The sequence below is a fragment of the Diprion similis genome, chromosome 5 (genome assembly GCF_021155765.1).
Source record: "Diprion similis isolate iyDipSimi1 chromosome 5, iyDipSimi1.1, whole genome shotgun sequence".
In the NCBI taxonomy this organism is placed as follows: Eukaryota; Metazoa; Arthropoda; class Insecta; order Hymenoptera; family Diprionidae; genus Diprion; species Diprion similis.
In genome coordinates, this window is record NC_060109.1 from 6,522,676 (window position 1) to 6,534,927 (window position 12,252).

A 12,252-nucleotide genomic window follows, 5' to 3' on the forward strand; every position below is an offset into this window, starting at 1 on the left:
TCAAAAAATGTGAAAAAAGCACTATACAATATGAGTAAAAATCACCGTGAATTAAAACAAAAAGCTATTGAAAATTTACACAGATGTTTTACATATGCAGTTGCCCAGAACAAAAATGATAAAGATGCCATGGAAAGGACGATGAGGCAAATAGTGGATCACTCTTTTAATAAGCACGAGCACTGTGCGATTTTGGAAAAGACAGAGAAAATTACCACCATTCAACAATATTCAACCTGGCGGTCTGAATGATTTGGCGTTATATGAAGATTTGTCGAAACTTTTTAACAAATTAGCAGATAACGTGAACAAATTCGTCACTGCAAGCTCGAGTCAGCCTAATGAGAACTTGAATGCCATGGTTGTCAACAAGGCTCCCAAGTCACGATGCTGCAGCTTGACACCTTCATTATCGATTTGACGTCACTGTTGCGAGTAAAAATCTGGGAGACCGGTTCATAATTGAATTACTGCTGGAATTAAACATGGTACCTGGCCCTTATACAACTGCATACGTAAATGGACGAGAAAAACTTGCCAAAATTCGTCGACAAAAAACAGCAACAGTGGCATTCAAAGCTCGACGCAATATTTAAAAAAAGTGCAGAACAATTTTGCGAAAAAAAAAGAAAAATTTGAAGGTAAAACGTATGAATTCGGTATGGGTTTATTGAACTACACTGCTGCTGGCGATACGATCGAGCCAGCACTAGAGCACAACGATAACAAAAACGCAACTCTGAAAGATTATGAACCCCCACAGATTGTGTTTTTTGATCTCGAAACAACGGGATTCGGTAGTTCTGCTGAAATTTTGCAAAGCGAGGTCCACGGCCTCACAGGTGATTGTGGCGAATTATTTTATTACGGCAAGAGAGTGAAAACGCTGCCACTGAATTGCGGAATGCGCGAATTTTTTGAATTTTTTTGTTCGTTTGGCAAGCCTTGTTTACTCGTTGCACATAATTGCAATTTCGATAAACCTCACCTAATTAGAGCCATTGGTGAAACAGGCATGATGCCACAATTTAAAAAAATTGTATTCGGTTTCAGCGACACGCTTCCCATTTTTCGCGGTTTATTCAACAGGCACAACAGAACGAGTCAAGTGGATTTAGCTAACGAATTTTTGAATGTGTCGACAAACGAAGCGCACAATGCAATTACAGATGTGCAAATATTAGAAAAACTAGTCAAATATTTTAACATAGCTGATAATACTTTCATTGAGAAAACTCATAGCAATCAAGCTTTTTTCCTTGACAAAGAAAAAAAAACGGAATGCTATGCTAGTAGCAACAACGTTATGACCACTACAGAATGTTATTTCAAAGATTATGTGTGATAAATTTATACAGGCTTCTATCACATATGATAAGCTGATTGATGTATTTATGGATGGAGGGGAACCAGGTGTTGTTATGCTTTTATCCAAATTAGTCGATGGAAAACCTCAAGTAACAAAAGATATGAGAACGATAAATAATATAATTCATTTTTTGGAGAGTATTGTTAGTTTTATAGGTTCCGAGAGTACAGAAAATATTGATATCAATAACAAGGAATAAGAAGTCAAAAGAGGAAGGAATACGTGCGTGTGTGTGTGTGTGTGTGAGTGTGTGAGTGAGTGAGTGTGTAAGTGTATATGTAAATATATACATATATATTAAATAACACTAAAGAACAAACCCAAAGAATGAAAGAAAAAAGTATATATATTTTATAAAATCAATTTGTTTTTATTGTGTTTTCCAACCTTCATATCCCGCCATAGAATCATAGAAACACGAGAAAATTAATTTTTTTGTTTTTGTTTTCGTAAATTTTAATAATTATACTGTACTGAAGCGCCACGCACGCTATTTAGGTTTCAAATTTCGCGCGTGTATTTCATACCAGCGCGATGGATCGGCAGTCCTATATCCTCCTCGTCCGTCTACCTCGAAAGTCCGACGTTGCCGTATCTGTCTGCCACTTACCACCTCGGAGTGAATTTTGATGCGATTTTTAACATTTAAGTTACAATATCTTCAAGGAAATTCTCCAAAGGATAACAATTTTAGTATTGATCGACGCGGAATATTTCAGAGAGTACTTAGTCAATTTTTTAAGGAAAGTTCAATGGTACGATCAGATGTATCGCGGAATTATTGAGATGGTGCATAGCACTGTGCATTACAGGCTATGTAATCGGGCGTCAGAAGTACGAAACTTTGACATTTTTTTGCTTCGTAAATAAGCTCCAAACTGACTTCAAATTTTACAGAGACATAGTTCAAATGTTCGTCTACCCACTGTGTAAATTTCAAATTTTTTTCATTGCACGTAATTTGCTTCTAAACAACCTTAACGTAGTCGTTGGCGCTGCCTTCTCCATCCACAAGGTTGACTGCTCGTCTGTTCTGCGCATCTGCTCCTGTTTTCATACATGCCGTTGCTAAATGCCTTGTCTTGCCGCAGTTGCTGCAGATGTAATTACGAAAACGGCAATCCATGTTGCGGTGATGCTCTTTTCCGAGCATGAGATACTCCTTTGCTGGTTTCTGGATTTGTGATTGGCTCTTGCTGTTGTGGTTGATGTTTGGTGTTACTTTGATTGGAAACGTCTTGCCCTGTTGTGTTCGTGCCACCTAGATGACCGTTCATTTGCTGTTCCCGGCGAAATTGAAACATATCTGTCTTATGTGATTTATCGTCTAGCGCTTTTGACGATGCTACTGCATCTACAACAGCGGATTCGTGCGTAGTTTAGATTTTAAATGCTTTGTCCAAATCATCAACTTCAAATAATTTTACTCTTATTTCCTTGCCCCGTATGTCGCATACCAACTGATCTCTCGTTGCAATATTAATATTTCCAAAAATACAATGAAGTGCCACTTTCTTAAGTTTTATAAATTTGTCCGCGTGTCCAGTCTTGCATACCATCCTCGTCGCCATTTGTGATGTTTCATAAAGGCAGCGGTTTGTAAATGAACGCACAGGTACTGTACAACAGGCAAATATATATATATATATATATATATATATATATATATAAGTCTCGAGATCAGAGACTAGATGACGTTTTGGGGAAAGGCGGAGAAATCACGACATATGTGAAGTTGCAGTAAATAACTGTAATTAAACGTCACAAAAATATACAACGCCGGTTACAATAAATACTCTTACACTAGTTAATACTACGGACTAATACTACACACCTGAATCCACACAAACGTCGGTATCTCGGTATCCTGATTATGCCTATGCCGTGTGACGGCTCACGGGCGAGTCTCTGTCTCGCTCCCTGTGCGCTGTCCCTACTCCAAGTTTCCTTCAGTCGTGTATACGTCACATATCGGTGATGTGTACACGACTGGGGGAATAAGTTTGTAATACAGTATCAAACTTACATATATATATAGGTTTATTAACTCGTATTCGAAATACAGGTGAGCATCTTGCTAGCAGACCAGCCAGGACAGCAGTGACCACCCGCCGCAACCGCTTACATACAATGGCTTAGCTTATACTCATATTACACTTACCACTTGACTCTCACACGTACTTGCGCGCTCATCTATCCAGGTATCATAAGAGGCTTATAAATTACAATTGCCGGACTTCTTTTCATAAATTTCAAAGCGAAGATTTTACTTTTGCCGTCAGAGGCGCTTAAGGGGCCTTACCAGTGTAACTCATGAGAAATTAGGCGATTTTCAGGAATTTTTATAAAAGAAAGTACTCGATAGAATGTTTTGAATTTTTTTGGAAATAATTAAGTATATGTTCAGGTATATTTTAAGGTTTTTTTTTTTTTTAATATTGAAAAATAACAGAGTTGTGTGCTGTCTTCGGAGGTGCCAAAAAAAAAGTTCCTTAACTGCTGACATGATTCCGGCCGAATGAGTAGCCGAAACAAAAAAAATTCAAAAAGGTCATTGAAGTTGAAGGTATTTCCTTTACAATGACCTAAGATTTTTGAAAAATATCAAAAATTAACAAAATGGCGTAGTTCTGAAAAAAGTGTCGTGTTTTAGAGTAAGAAAAAAGTAATTTTTTTGATGCCAAATTGACAATTTTCAATCAATCAAAAATATCGTACGTCATTGTATAGTAAATATACTCAAAAATACTCAGTTTCATTTTGAAATCGATCGGTCAATTTCTCTTTGAGTTATGATGTCAGCAATTTTGAAAAATGTTGTTTCGAGAAAAACGCGTTCAAAATGGGCAAGTGGAGCGACTTATACCTGCGAGCGGTCGCTCTTTAGAACGCTGTCATTCAAAAACTATTCAAGGTACGACCTTGCCGCGTTCACAGGATATTTTTGAAGATATGAACTATCGAATAAGCCAAAATAGAAAAGTTGATTTTTTGAAAGTGTCACGCTGGTAAGGCCCCATAAATTGCATTCATACAATTCTTCTTACCTCACCTTGAAGCTGTAACAATTTTTTTGTAACACCCGCCTGGAAAGTTCAATTTTCCTGCGCTGGGCACAGAGCGTGCGTTAATTTATGTCAGTGTTAGGTGATATTCATTACCTAATGCCAGGTCGAGCAAAATGGGTGTAACTAGCACCATCGGACGAGTTAAGTGGTGACTACGACCGTGTCGGGTGCCTAGAAGCAACGTTTAATGGTGACCTTGAACTAATATATTTTCTGTAGTCGAACTTTCCATTAAAGGTTGTAACGGGCTTTTTACTTCACCCGGGGGAAAGCGGGGTCGGCACAGAGGCTCGTTTACAAAAATGGCGTTGACCAACACGGCAGTAGAAAGATGGAAAAGTGATAATTGACGGCACTGCAGGACTGATGTTGCAATGGCAAGCACAAAAAACAACAGCCGACTAGCTAGCGGTGACGGAAACGTGGGCGCGAAAGTAAAATAGTGTAGTTGATAATCAAATGATTATAGATGTAATGACCAGCATTTATTGACAAAAGAGCCGTTACGAGTAACAATACAAGGGGGGTTCTGCGCCACGCATCCTACTTTACCGGCGAAGCACCCTCCCCCCGAAGCCGCCCAGTCCGGACGCAAACCCATCAAGGTTATCCCCACTCCGGCGAGCCGTCAGCGTTCTGCGTTACCATCACTTTGAGTTTTGTCGGTAAGGGGTTATCATCGTTTTGATCCTTGTCGGTAAGAAGTCCCCTAGATTGGCGTGCCGGTTGGTGAGAAATTCCCTAGATTGACGTGCCGGTCGGTGAGAAATCATGCCGGTCGGTAAGAAGTGCTGTCAGTTATCATAGAGGTCTTACCCTTACCATGCTTATCCAGCGTGATCGAGCGACTGCATTACCGAGCGCAACCGCGACACTCGACCGTTCAACGCCGAACCCTCGCTTCTGGAAGGTTCCATGAGTCAGCTTCTGGAAGATTCTTCCTCCGACGATCGAGAGGTTTCAAAGCGGAAGTCCAACGTTGGGAGGCTAACGCAATGACACCGACAAGTTACGACTTGACGTCGAGCGGCCCGAGGTCAAAGAATTTCGGTGCGACGTTGAACTCAGGCTAACAAACACTTCTTGGAATCGGTGGACAAGTTTCGACTTAACGTCGAGCGGCCCGAGGTCAAAGGATTTCGGTGCGACGTTGAACGTGACGACCCTGAACGAATTCTCGGAATTTCAGGCTGACAAACAGTTCTCGGAATCGGTCGACGAGTTTCGACTTGACGTCAAAAGGCCTGCGTCCATCGGTTTTCGGTGCAACGTTGAATTCTGGAAGGTTCCGTAACCGTGAGAAAGATAACCTGCGACCCTGAACCGATTCTCGGAATCTTAGGCAGACAAACAATTCTCGGAATCGTCCGACGAGTCGCGACTTGACGTCGAGAGGCCTGCGTCCATCGATTTCGGCGCGTCGTTGAATTCTCGAAGGTTCTGAAATTCGTTGACGCTAACTCTTAACTAGCAGGAAAGAGGTTTCAAATCCATGGTTGATATTGGTAAAAACTTTTTTTTATTGATAATAAAGAGTACAGTTTTACATGTTTGCTCTTATTCAACGGTATCCTGACCATCAAGCTCCGGACATTAAGAATTAAGAACTGGTCGAGTAGATGCCAACAGGCTTTTGTATTTCAATAGAAAATTTCGCAGTAACAATACGTTTTGAGCAGCACAGTTTGGATGTGATATAGAGTGATGTGTACAGTTCAATTTAGTATGTGACATTTTGTTCAATTTTTGATCGACAACTTCAACGTTTTTGCCTAGAACTTTCTGCAGCCAAATCTTCTTCTCCAATCCTGTTACGTAAACCGTTGACGCGTCACGCAGCGACACGCATTCGACGGTGAAATTAAGCTTCTCGAGAGGTACATCATCACCTTCCCAAGATAACCCGTGATAATTCCGTGACAGCCACAAATTTTCGCTCTTAAACGGAGCGAGTAAAGAATTCCAATCGTACGGCGGTTGGAAGAGAAAAATTGACGGGTTAGTTTCTTCGTTGACTAATATAACTGCCAACTCTTTTGGCGTAAAACCAGGGCCTGGTCTGTTGAATCCTTGCACGTCAACTATGAACTCCATCGTGAATAAGACTGAATCGAAAATCGCAGCCTTCAAGGTTTTTATACCAATTTTCTCACCCCACCACTCAGCTGATTATACTCGATTATACGATCGTGTAAAATTAAGCAATAGGCAGATGTACCGGCGGGAAAGTTATTTATAGCCTCAAATTCGATACGAATGTCAACCGGTCCAGATTTCAGAGCCTCGTTTTGTTTCGAACAGTCGATGAATATCAGAGGTTCGTACTGTAGAGATTCGCTCTTTGTCAACAAAGGTTCGGGTTCCTTGCCGTAGTACGTAGCCTGGAGGTTGGCATACATCTCGTACAGCAGTGTGAAGCGATTATGACTCATGTCCAGGTTCAGGTTACCGTACGGATAATAATCGGAATTCAAGAAGAGCTTGACGTCGGTGATGTTACAGTGATCAAGATGGCTGGCATTTTTGTCGGCTTCGTTTTTTCGATTCGTTTGAAAACCGAGAATAACGAATCGCGGTTTCTCCAAATGAGTGGACGTTTTTACAGTCCACACGTGTTTCGTGGTTGCCGGTAGCAGAGGATATTCGTACATCTCCCAACTGTGGAAGCTCATGGAGACAGGTGTATCTTTCTCGATGAAATTCAACAGAGCAATTTTTCGTTGTTCCGAAAGCTTCACGTACGGTACTAACCATTCCACTTGATCGATCACGACTCGAAAGTCTTCGTCTTGATTTTGAACAATGGCATTTGAATCGCTCTTTGATCTTGTGAGAATCAGCTCATGCTTCGCGTTGACGATGATCTTGCGACAGTCTTCGGCAAAGCCCAATATCATGCTCAAGAGAATAACCACATCGAAGTTACCATCGGCGTCAGTTAATTTTTTCGTTTCTCGAACATCGAGCCACCCAACGTTTTCCATAAGCCAACTCTGACCAGGGTCTGCCTTCAGCAGACTGGTTAGACCAACGTTTTTGCATTTGTCAATCTCTACAGCGTTTAGCTCGTACCGTACGTCTTTGAACAGATGGCATATGGCATTGTTGACCAGGGTTGTAACCGCTGCTGGACAACCATCTGATTTTACCAATTTTCCCGAGATATGCAGTGAACTCTTGCTTGGTAATATGTATAAATCCTGATGCTGAACGGTGATGCGAATCTCGTCGCTGTTGTTAAAAGTTGATGACGAATACGGCTTGTGTGCATGTATTTCTTGGTAAGCGATCGACTCATCGAAGGCGACGTGTGTTTGAATGCTCAAGATTTCCTCCTCCATGGTACGTAGCAGACAACGAAACAGCAGAACCGTAGTTTTATTAGTTGGAAATTCCTCTTCCAAGAGGTGTCACTTTTAGAACCAGAGCTATCAGGAACTCCACGTTTTGACGTGTTAACGGTTTGGGAATCGATCGATGACTGACTTGATCGGGACATGCCGCCTTAATAATATAACTCTTGTTGGGTAATCTGTTATATACAATACCCATATTTCATTGCGATTTGATGTGCAGTCTCACAGTTATAACTTCTCCGCGAAAATTAACCAAGTCTCCGTCTTGATCTACTAACCGAAGCTGTATGTGATCTATGGTCTTTACGGTGATCGGAAGATAAATTACGTGCGACGGCACTTCCATGATCTTATATTCCGGTGGAACGATGGGGAAAAATTTGTGAATAGTATGAACTTTGCGCTCATTGACGTAGGCACCCGTTGTGATGCTACATTCGACTCGAAACGCGTTGACCTTGAGCATAGCTACATGCATATCCGATTGGTGAGTTTGGTTAGCCGTCAATACACGCGGTGTGAATCCAAGAAGCTGACCAATAGAATTACTAGGCTCAAAATTCACGACGCGGTTACATTTGATTTCGCTGCGCAACGTATTATTGTTAGGCTTGATGCTGATTTCAATGTCTGTATTCTTCACAGCGTCTTGAACATACTTTTCGATATCCTTCATTTCATAGCTGCCAGTAGATATGGTGACTACCTTATCGCCTATGTACAATTTATTGTGGCCAGCGTCAACGTTGGGAATGGAATTGAAGGTTAACAATCGAACGAGACCGAAAGTGTAATTTTTGTCTGAAGCAAGTTTGATCGGGGTGAAATATTGCGCTTCGAGAATCGAAGATGTTCCCGATATCGTTAACGTAAACGAATCATCCATGGCTGCAAGTGTTAGACTGCCTTCACTCAATTATGTACGACGTTTATATAGCTCATCGCTCAGAAATTTCATACACAAGTGTCCGCAATCGAACGTACCGTAATCTTGATATCTTTCCTCGTTATACTTTACGCTACGTACACTGAGATATTGCACGAGGTCCAACAGAGGTTGAAGATGACCAAAACTGTCGAAATAGATGAAATCGTTGCCACGTTCTTTATACGCAACCCAGTGTGTCCCAGGGCCGTCTTTGCCGTCAAGATTGACGACGGCTTCCTCGTTTTTACGCGGCCCGTTTTTGGACATTTCGTTTCGCATGAAGACACCTCGGAAATATGGAATTTTCATAAGTTTCGCATATTTCAACAAATCCCAATTGGTTAATGCTCGGCGTGGTAGGGTCACATTGAGTTTCTTGAAAGATGAGGACCAAAACCTTCCTTGTACGGTTTAAGATGGAGACCTTTACCTAATGCGATCGCTTCCATTGTTTTGTTTTGCCGTTGACTTTCCTCTAATTCTCGTTTAGCCGCGCTCGCATCGTTAACAGCTTTTGCTATACCCGCAGCACCTCCCGCTAATGCACCCGTAGCGCTTACACCAGCAAAAATAGGTATGAGAAAAGGTAGAAATCCACCAACTTTTGAGGGGACCGGTAGAATGCGCGGTGATCGCACGTTATGTTTACCGCCTTCTTTTTTCACAGCTTCACGAGCACCTTTCGGTGCAGATTTGATACCTGTTTTTGCGTTGTGGCTTGGTATCATGGATTGCTTTGCCGCGCGTATGATTTTGTTCAAGGGAACGCTCTTGGGTTTTCGACAACCCATGCCTAACTTTGTTTTTACCTTCATCGTGTTCGCTACAGCCCAAGCGGTTGCTTTTTCACCTAAATTTGCGTCTTTTGCTAAAACCCGTTTCCAGGTTTTCTCGGCTAATTTTTTATCCGCGACGTTTCTAGCCTCGAGATTTTCACGATTTTTCGAATATGCTATATCGTGTTCCTTACACGCTGCGTCGAGAGGATTGATACCGGGATCATCTCTCGCGAGTCTTTTCGCCAACTTTGTACCAGGACCACAGTATTGGTAACCGGGAACATGCAGCTCGATCGGGAGTTTGTTGATAATGCTATTCACCAATCCTCTCCCACGTGAGCGTTTTTTCGAGGATCGCTTACGATCGCGTGTGTGCACAATCATGTTCGCTCTTCGACTGAGGGAAAGTCCTTATAAACGATGCATCTATAGAAAATCGAGCAGTCACGTTCGAGATGAAGTTTGAGACACAATCGATCAAGCTACCTGTGGTGAACTTTGACAAATATACGCAGCAAAATGAAAAACCGAACAATCGCCACGGTGAACTGTTACCGAGTAGTGTACGTGCGGTATTTTGTGAACCTTCTAACTGTGGCAAAACCAACGCATTGTTCTCACTTATAACGCATCCGAACGGTTTGAGGTTTGAAAACCTGTACGTTCACTTAAAATCTCTCAAATCAACAGAAATACAAGTTTCTCAGTCAAGTGCTTGAAAGCGTCGACGGTGTTGAATACTTCCCCTTAAACGAGCATGAGCACGTCATCGCACCGAACGAGACGCAACCTAACTCAATCATGATATTCGATGACGTAGCGTGCGAGAAGCAGGACAACGTACGCGCATACTTTTGTATAGGTAGACATCATGACGTAGACTGTTTCTATCTTTGTCAGACGTACGCGCGGATCCCCAAGCATCTCGTACGCGATAACACTAACCTGCTGGTCTTATTCAAACAAGACGAAATGAACCTGAGACACGTATACAACGATCACGTAAACAACGATATGACGTACACAGAGTTTAAAGACTTGTGTGTGGCATGCTGGAACGGTGACAAATATGGGTTCCTTGTGATCGATAAGGATCGAGAGCTCGACAACGGTCGATATAGGAAGGGATTCGACAATTTTATGAACATGACAATGAAATAAAGTACACGGTCATCGAGGGGAACGAAACAGTAGCGTTGCTGAGCTAGTTGTGTCAACATGCAGGAAATTCGGAAGGAAAATGAAGTCTTGCGCCGTATTGCTCAAGCCAGTAATGCAATTCGACGGAAGCATAAAATCCTCAAGACGGGAAAAGAGTCGCTGCAGGAAACAATAGAGGAAGTCTTCAAACCTGTGGTAACCCCGCTGCAGGCATTAGTCAACGTCTCTCGAGACGCGAAACCTGTAAAGCAGGACGTGAAGGAAAAAATCAAAACTGAAACGATGAATAAACCGAAGAACGAAATGGAATCTGAAGCTGAAGATTCTTTTGCAACTGCAGAGGAAGAGGATCAAACAATCACAGAGTCATCCGCAGGATGAGAAGATGAATATCTTAGAACGCTCGAGGATAAAAACAGACAGAACGAGCTGGATACTTTATACGGGGTACGGAACCTTTCTACCGCCGGGCTGATGATTGGTAACTCACCGATAAGCTTCGAGCGCAATTTCATTCGCATAGGGAGTACAGTGTACCCGAAAACTCAAGGTCTGCTGGAGTTGTTGTTCAAGAAGATGCCGAACAGCGTTCACGTCGCCCCCAACGACAAGAAGAATTACAAGAACATCCTTCTCGCAACAAATGCTCACAGAAAGTATTACAGCGCCACCGAGCCTATCCGAAACACCCCCTGCGCCAAATTCAAGCACCTAATTGCAGAGCTGCTTGACATCAATACATCATCACCATCGTCATCGAAGCGTACGGGCGAAGGTGTTTTGCTACCTCAGGCTTGGGTTACACGACAGGGTGTTAGAACAGATTATATTTTCTGGGACGACGCAAACGAGTTGGTGGAACGTCTTCGTTTGCTGACGGCATCTCAAGCGGCTGGGAATACAAGTCACAACAACGAAATTATGTCGATTCTCCAAGAATTGCGGGAAGCCGGAATCATCTATTGATCAACTCACGCCGTTTCTGCAATCATTTACGAGATGAGCGTCGACGTGTTTGGATGTCAGCTGAACAAAAACACAGCTGCGAGCACTGGAGGTCCTCCGAGTGTCGGATTTCACGTAACAGCGGACGGGCACTACGATATACGCAACAAAAGACTATGCAATATAGCTGACCCCGTGAAGCCAAACAATGCTGTAACTTTGAAAATCTTTCGTCGTAAATTCCACTTGTTGCAAAAACAACTCGACAATCTTGATCAAATGATCAAAGCATTGGATACCACCTCAGGGAAAGCCTTGGACACCTTCTACACAGATTTTAGAACAGGCAGAGACCTGTCGATTCGAAACGCTGAAATTATTTCCAAATTGGATACCAGACTGAGAGCATTGAAAGATGAACGGGGAAAAGCTAGCGCTGGTGACAGAACTGCATAAGCCTGCACGCTGGAATTACCCACGTCGTCGTGTAGATGTGCGTGGCATTGACGAGACCTGGCAGGCGGATCTTGTTGATATGATTTCGTACGCTGGACAAAACAAAGGCTACAAGTACATGCTCACAGTCATTGATACTTTTTCGAAGTACGCGTGGGCTGTACCGATAAAGAGCAAGTCCGGGGATTAT

At 42.4% G+C, this 12,252-nt stretch overlaps 1 protein-coding gene across 1 annotated transcript; it reads left to right on the plus strand.

Annotated features, from left to right (window-relative positions):
* Nucleotides 1–10,718: 10,718 nt before the first annotated feature.
* On the plus strand, nucleotides 10,719–11,627 carry LOC124406252. The gene is made up of 2 exons (XM_046881605.1): nucleotides 10,719–11,026; nucleotides 11,081–11,627. The coding sequence occupies exons 1-2, from the start codon at nucleotides 10,719–10,721 to the stop codon at nucleotides 11,625–11,627; spliced, it is 855 nt and encodes a 284-aa protein (XP_046737561.1).
* Nucleotides 11,628–12,252: the final 625 nt, after the last annotated feature.

What these genes read in the sequence shown, in the direction of transcription:
- LOC124406252 (XM_046881605.1), top strand. Translation starts at nt 10,719, where the DNA reads ATGCAGGAAATTCGGAAGGAAAATGAAGTCTTGCGCCGTATTGCTCAA. An exon ending in GAGGATCAAACAATCACAGA is followed by an intron (nt 11,027 to 11,080) that starts GTCATCCGCAGG and finishes GGATAAAAACAG; the next exon opens with ACAGAACGAGCTGGATACTT.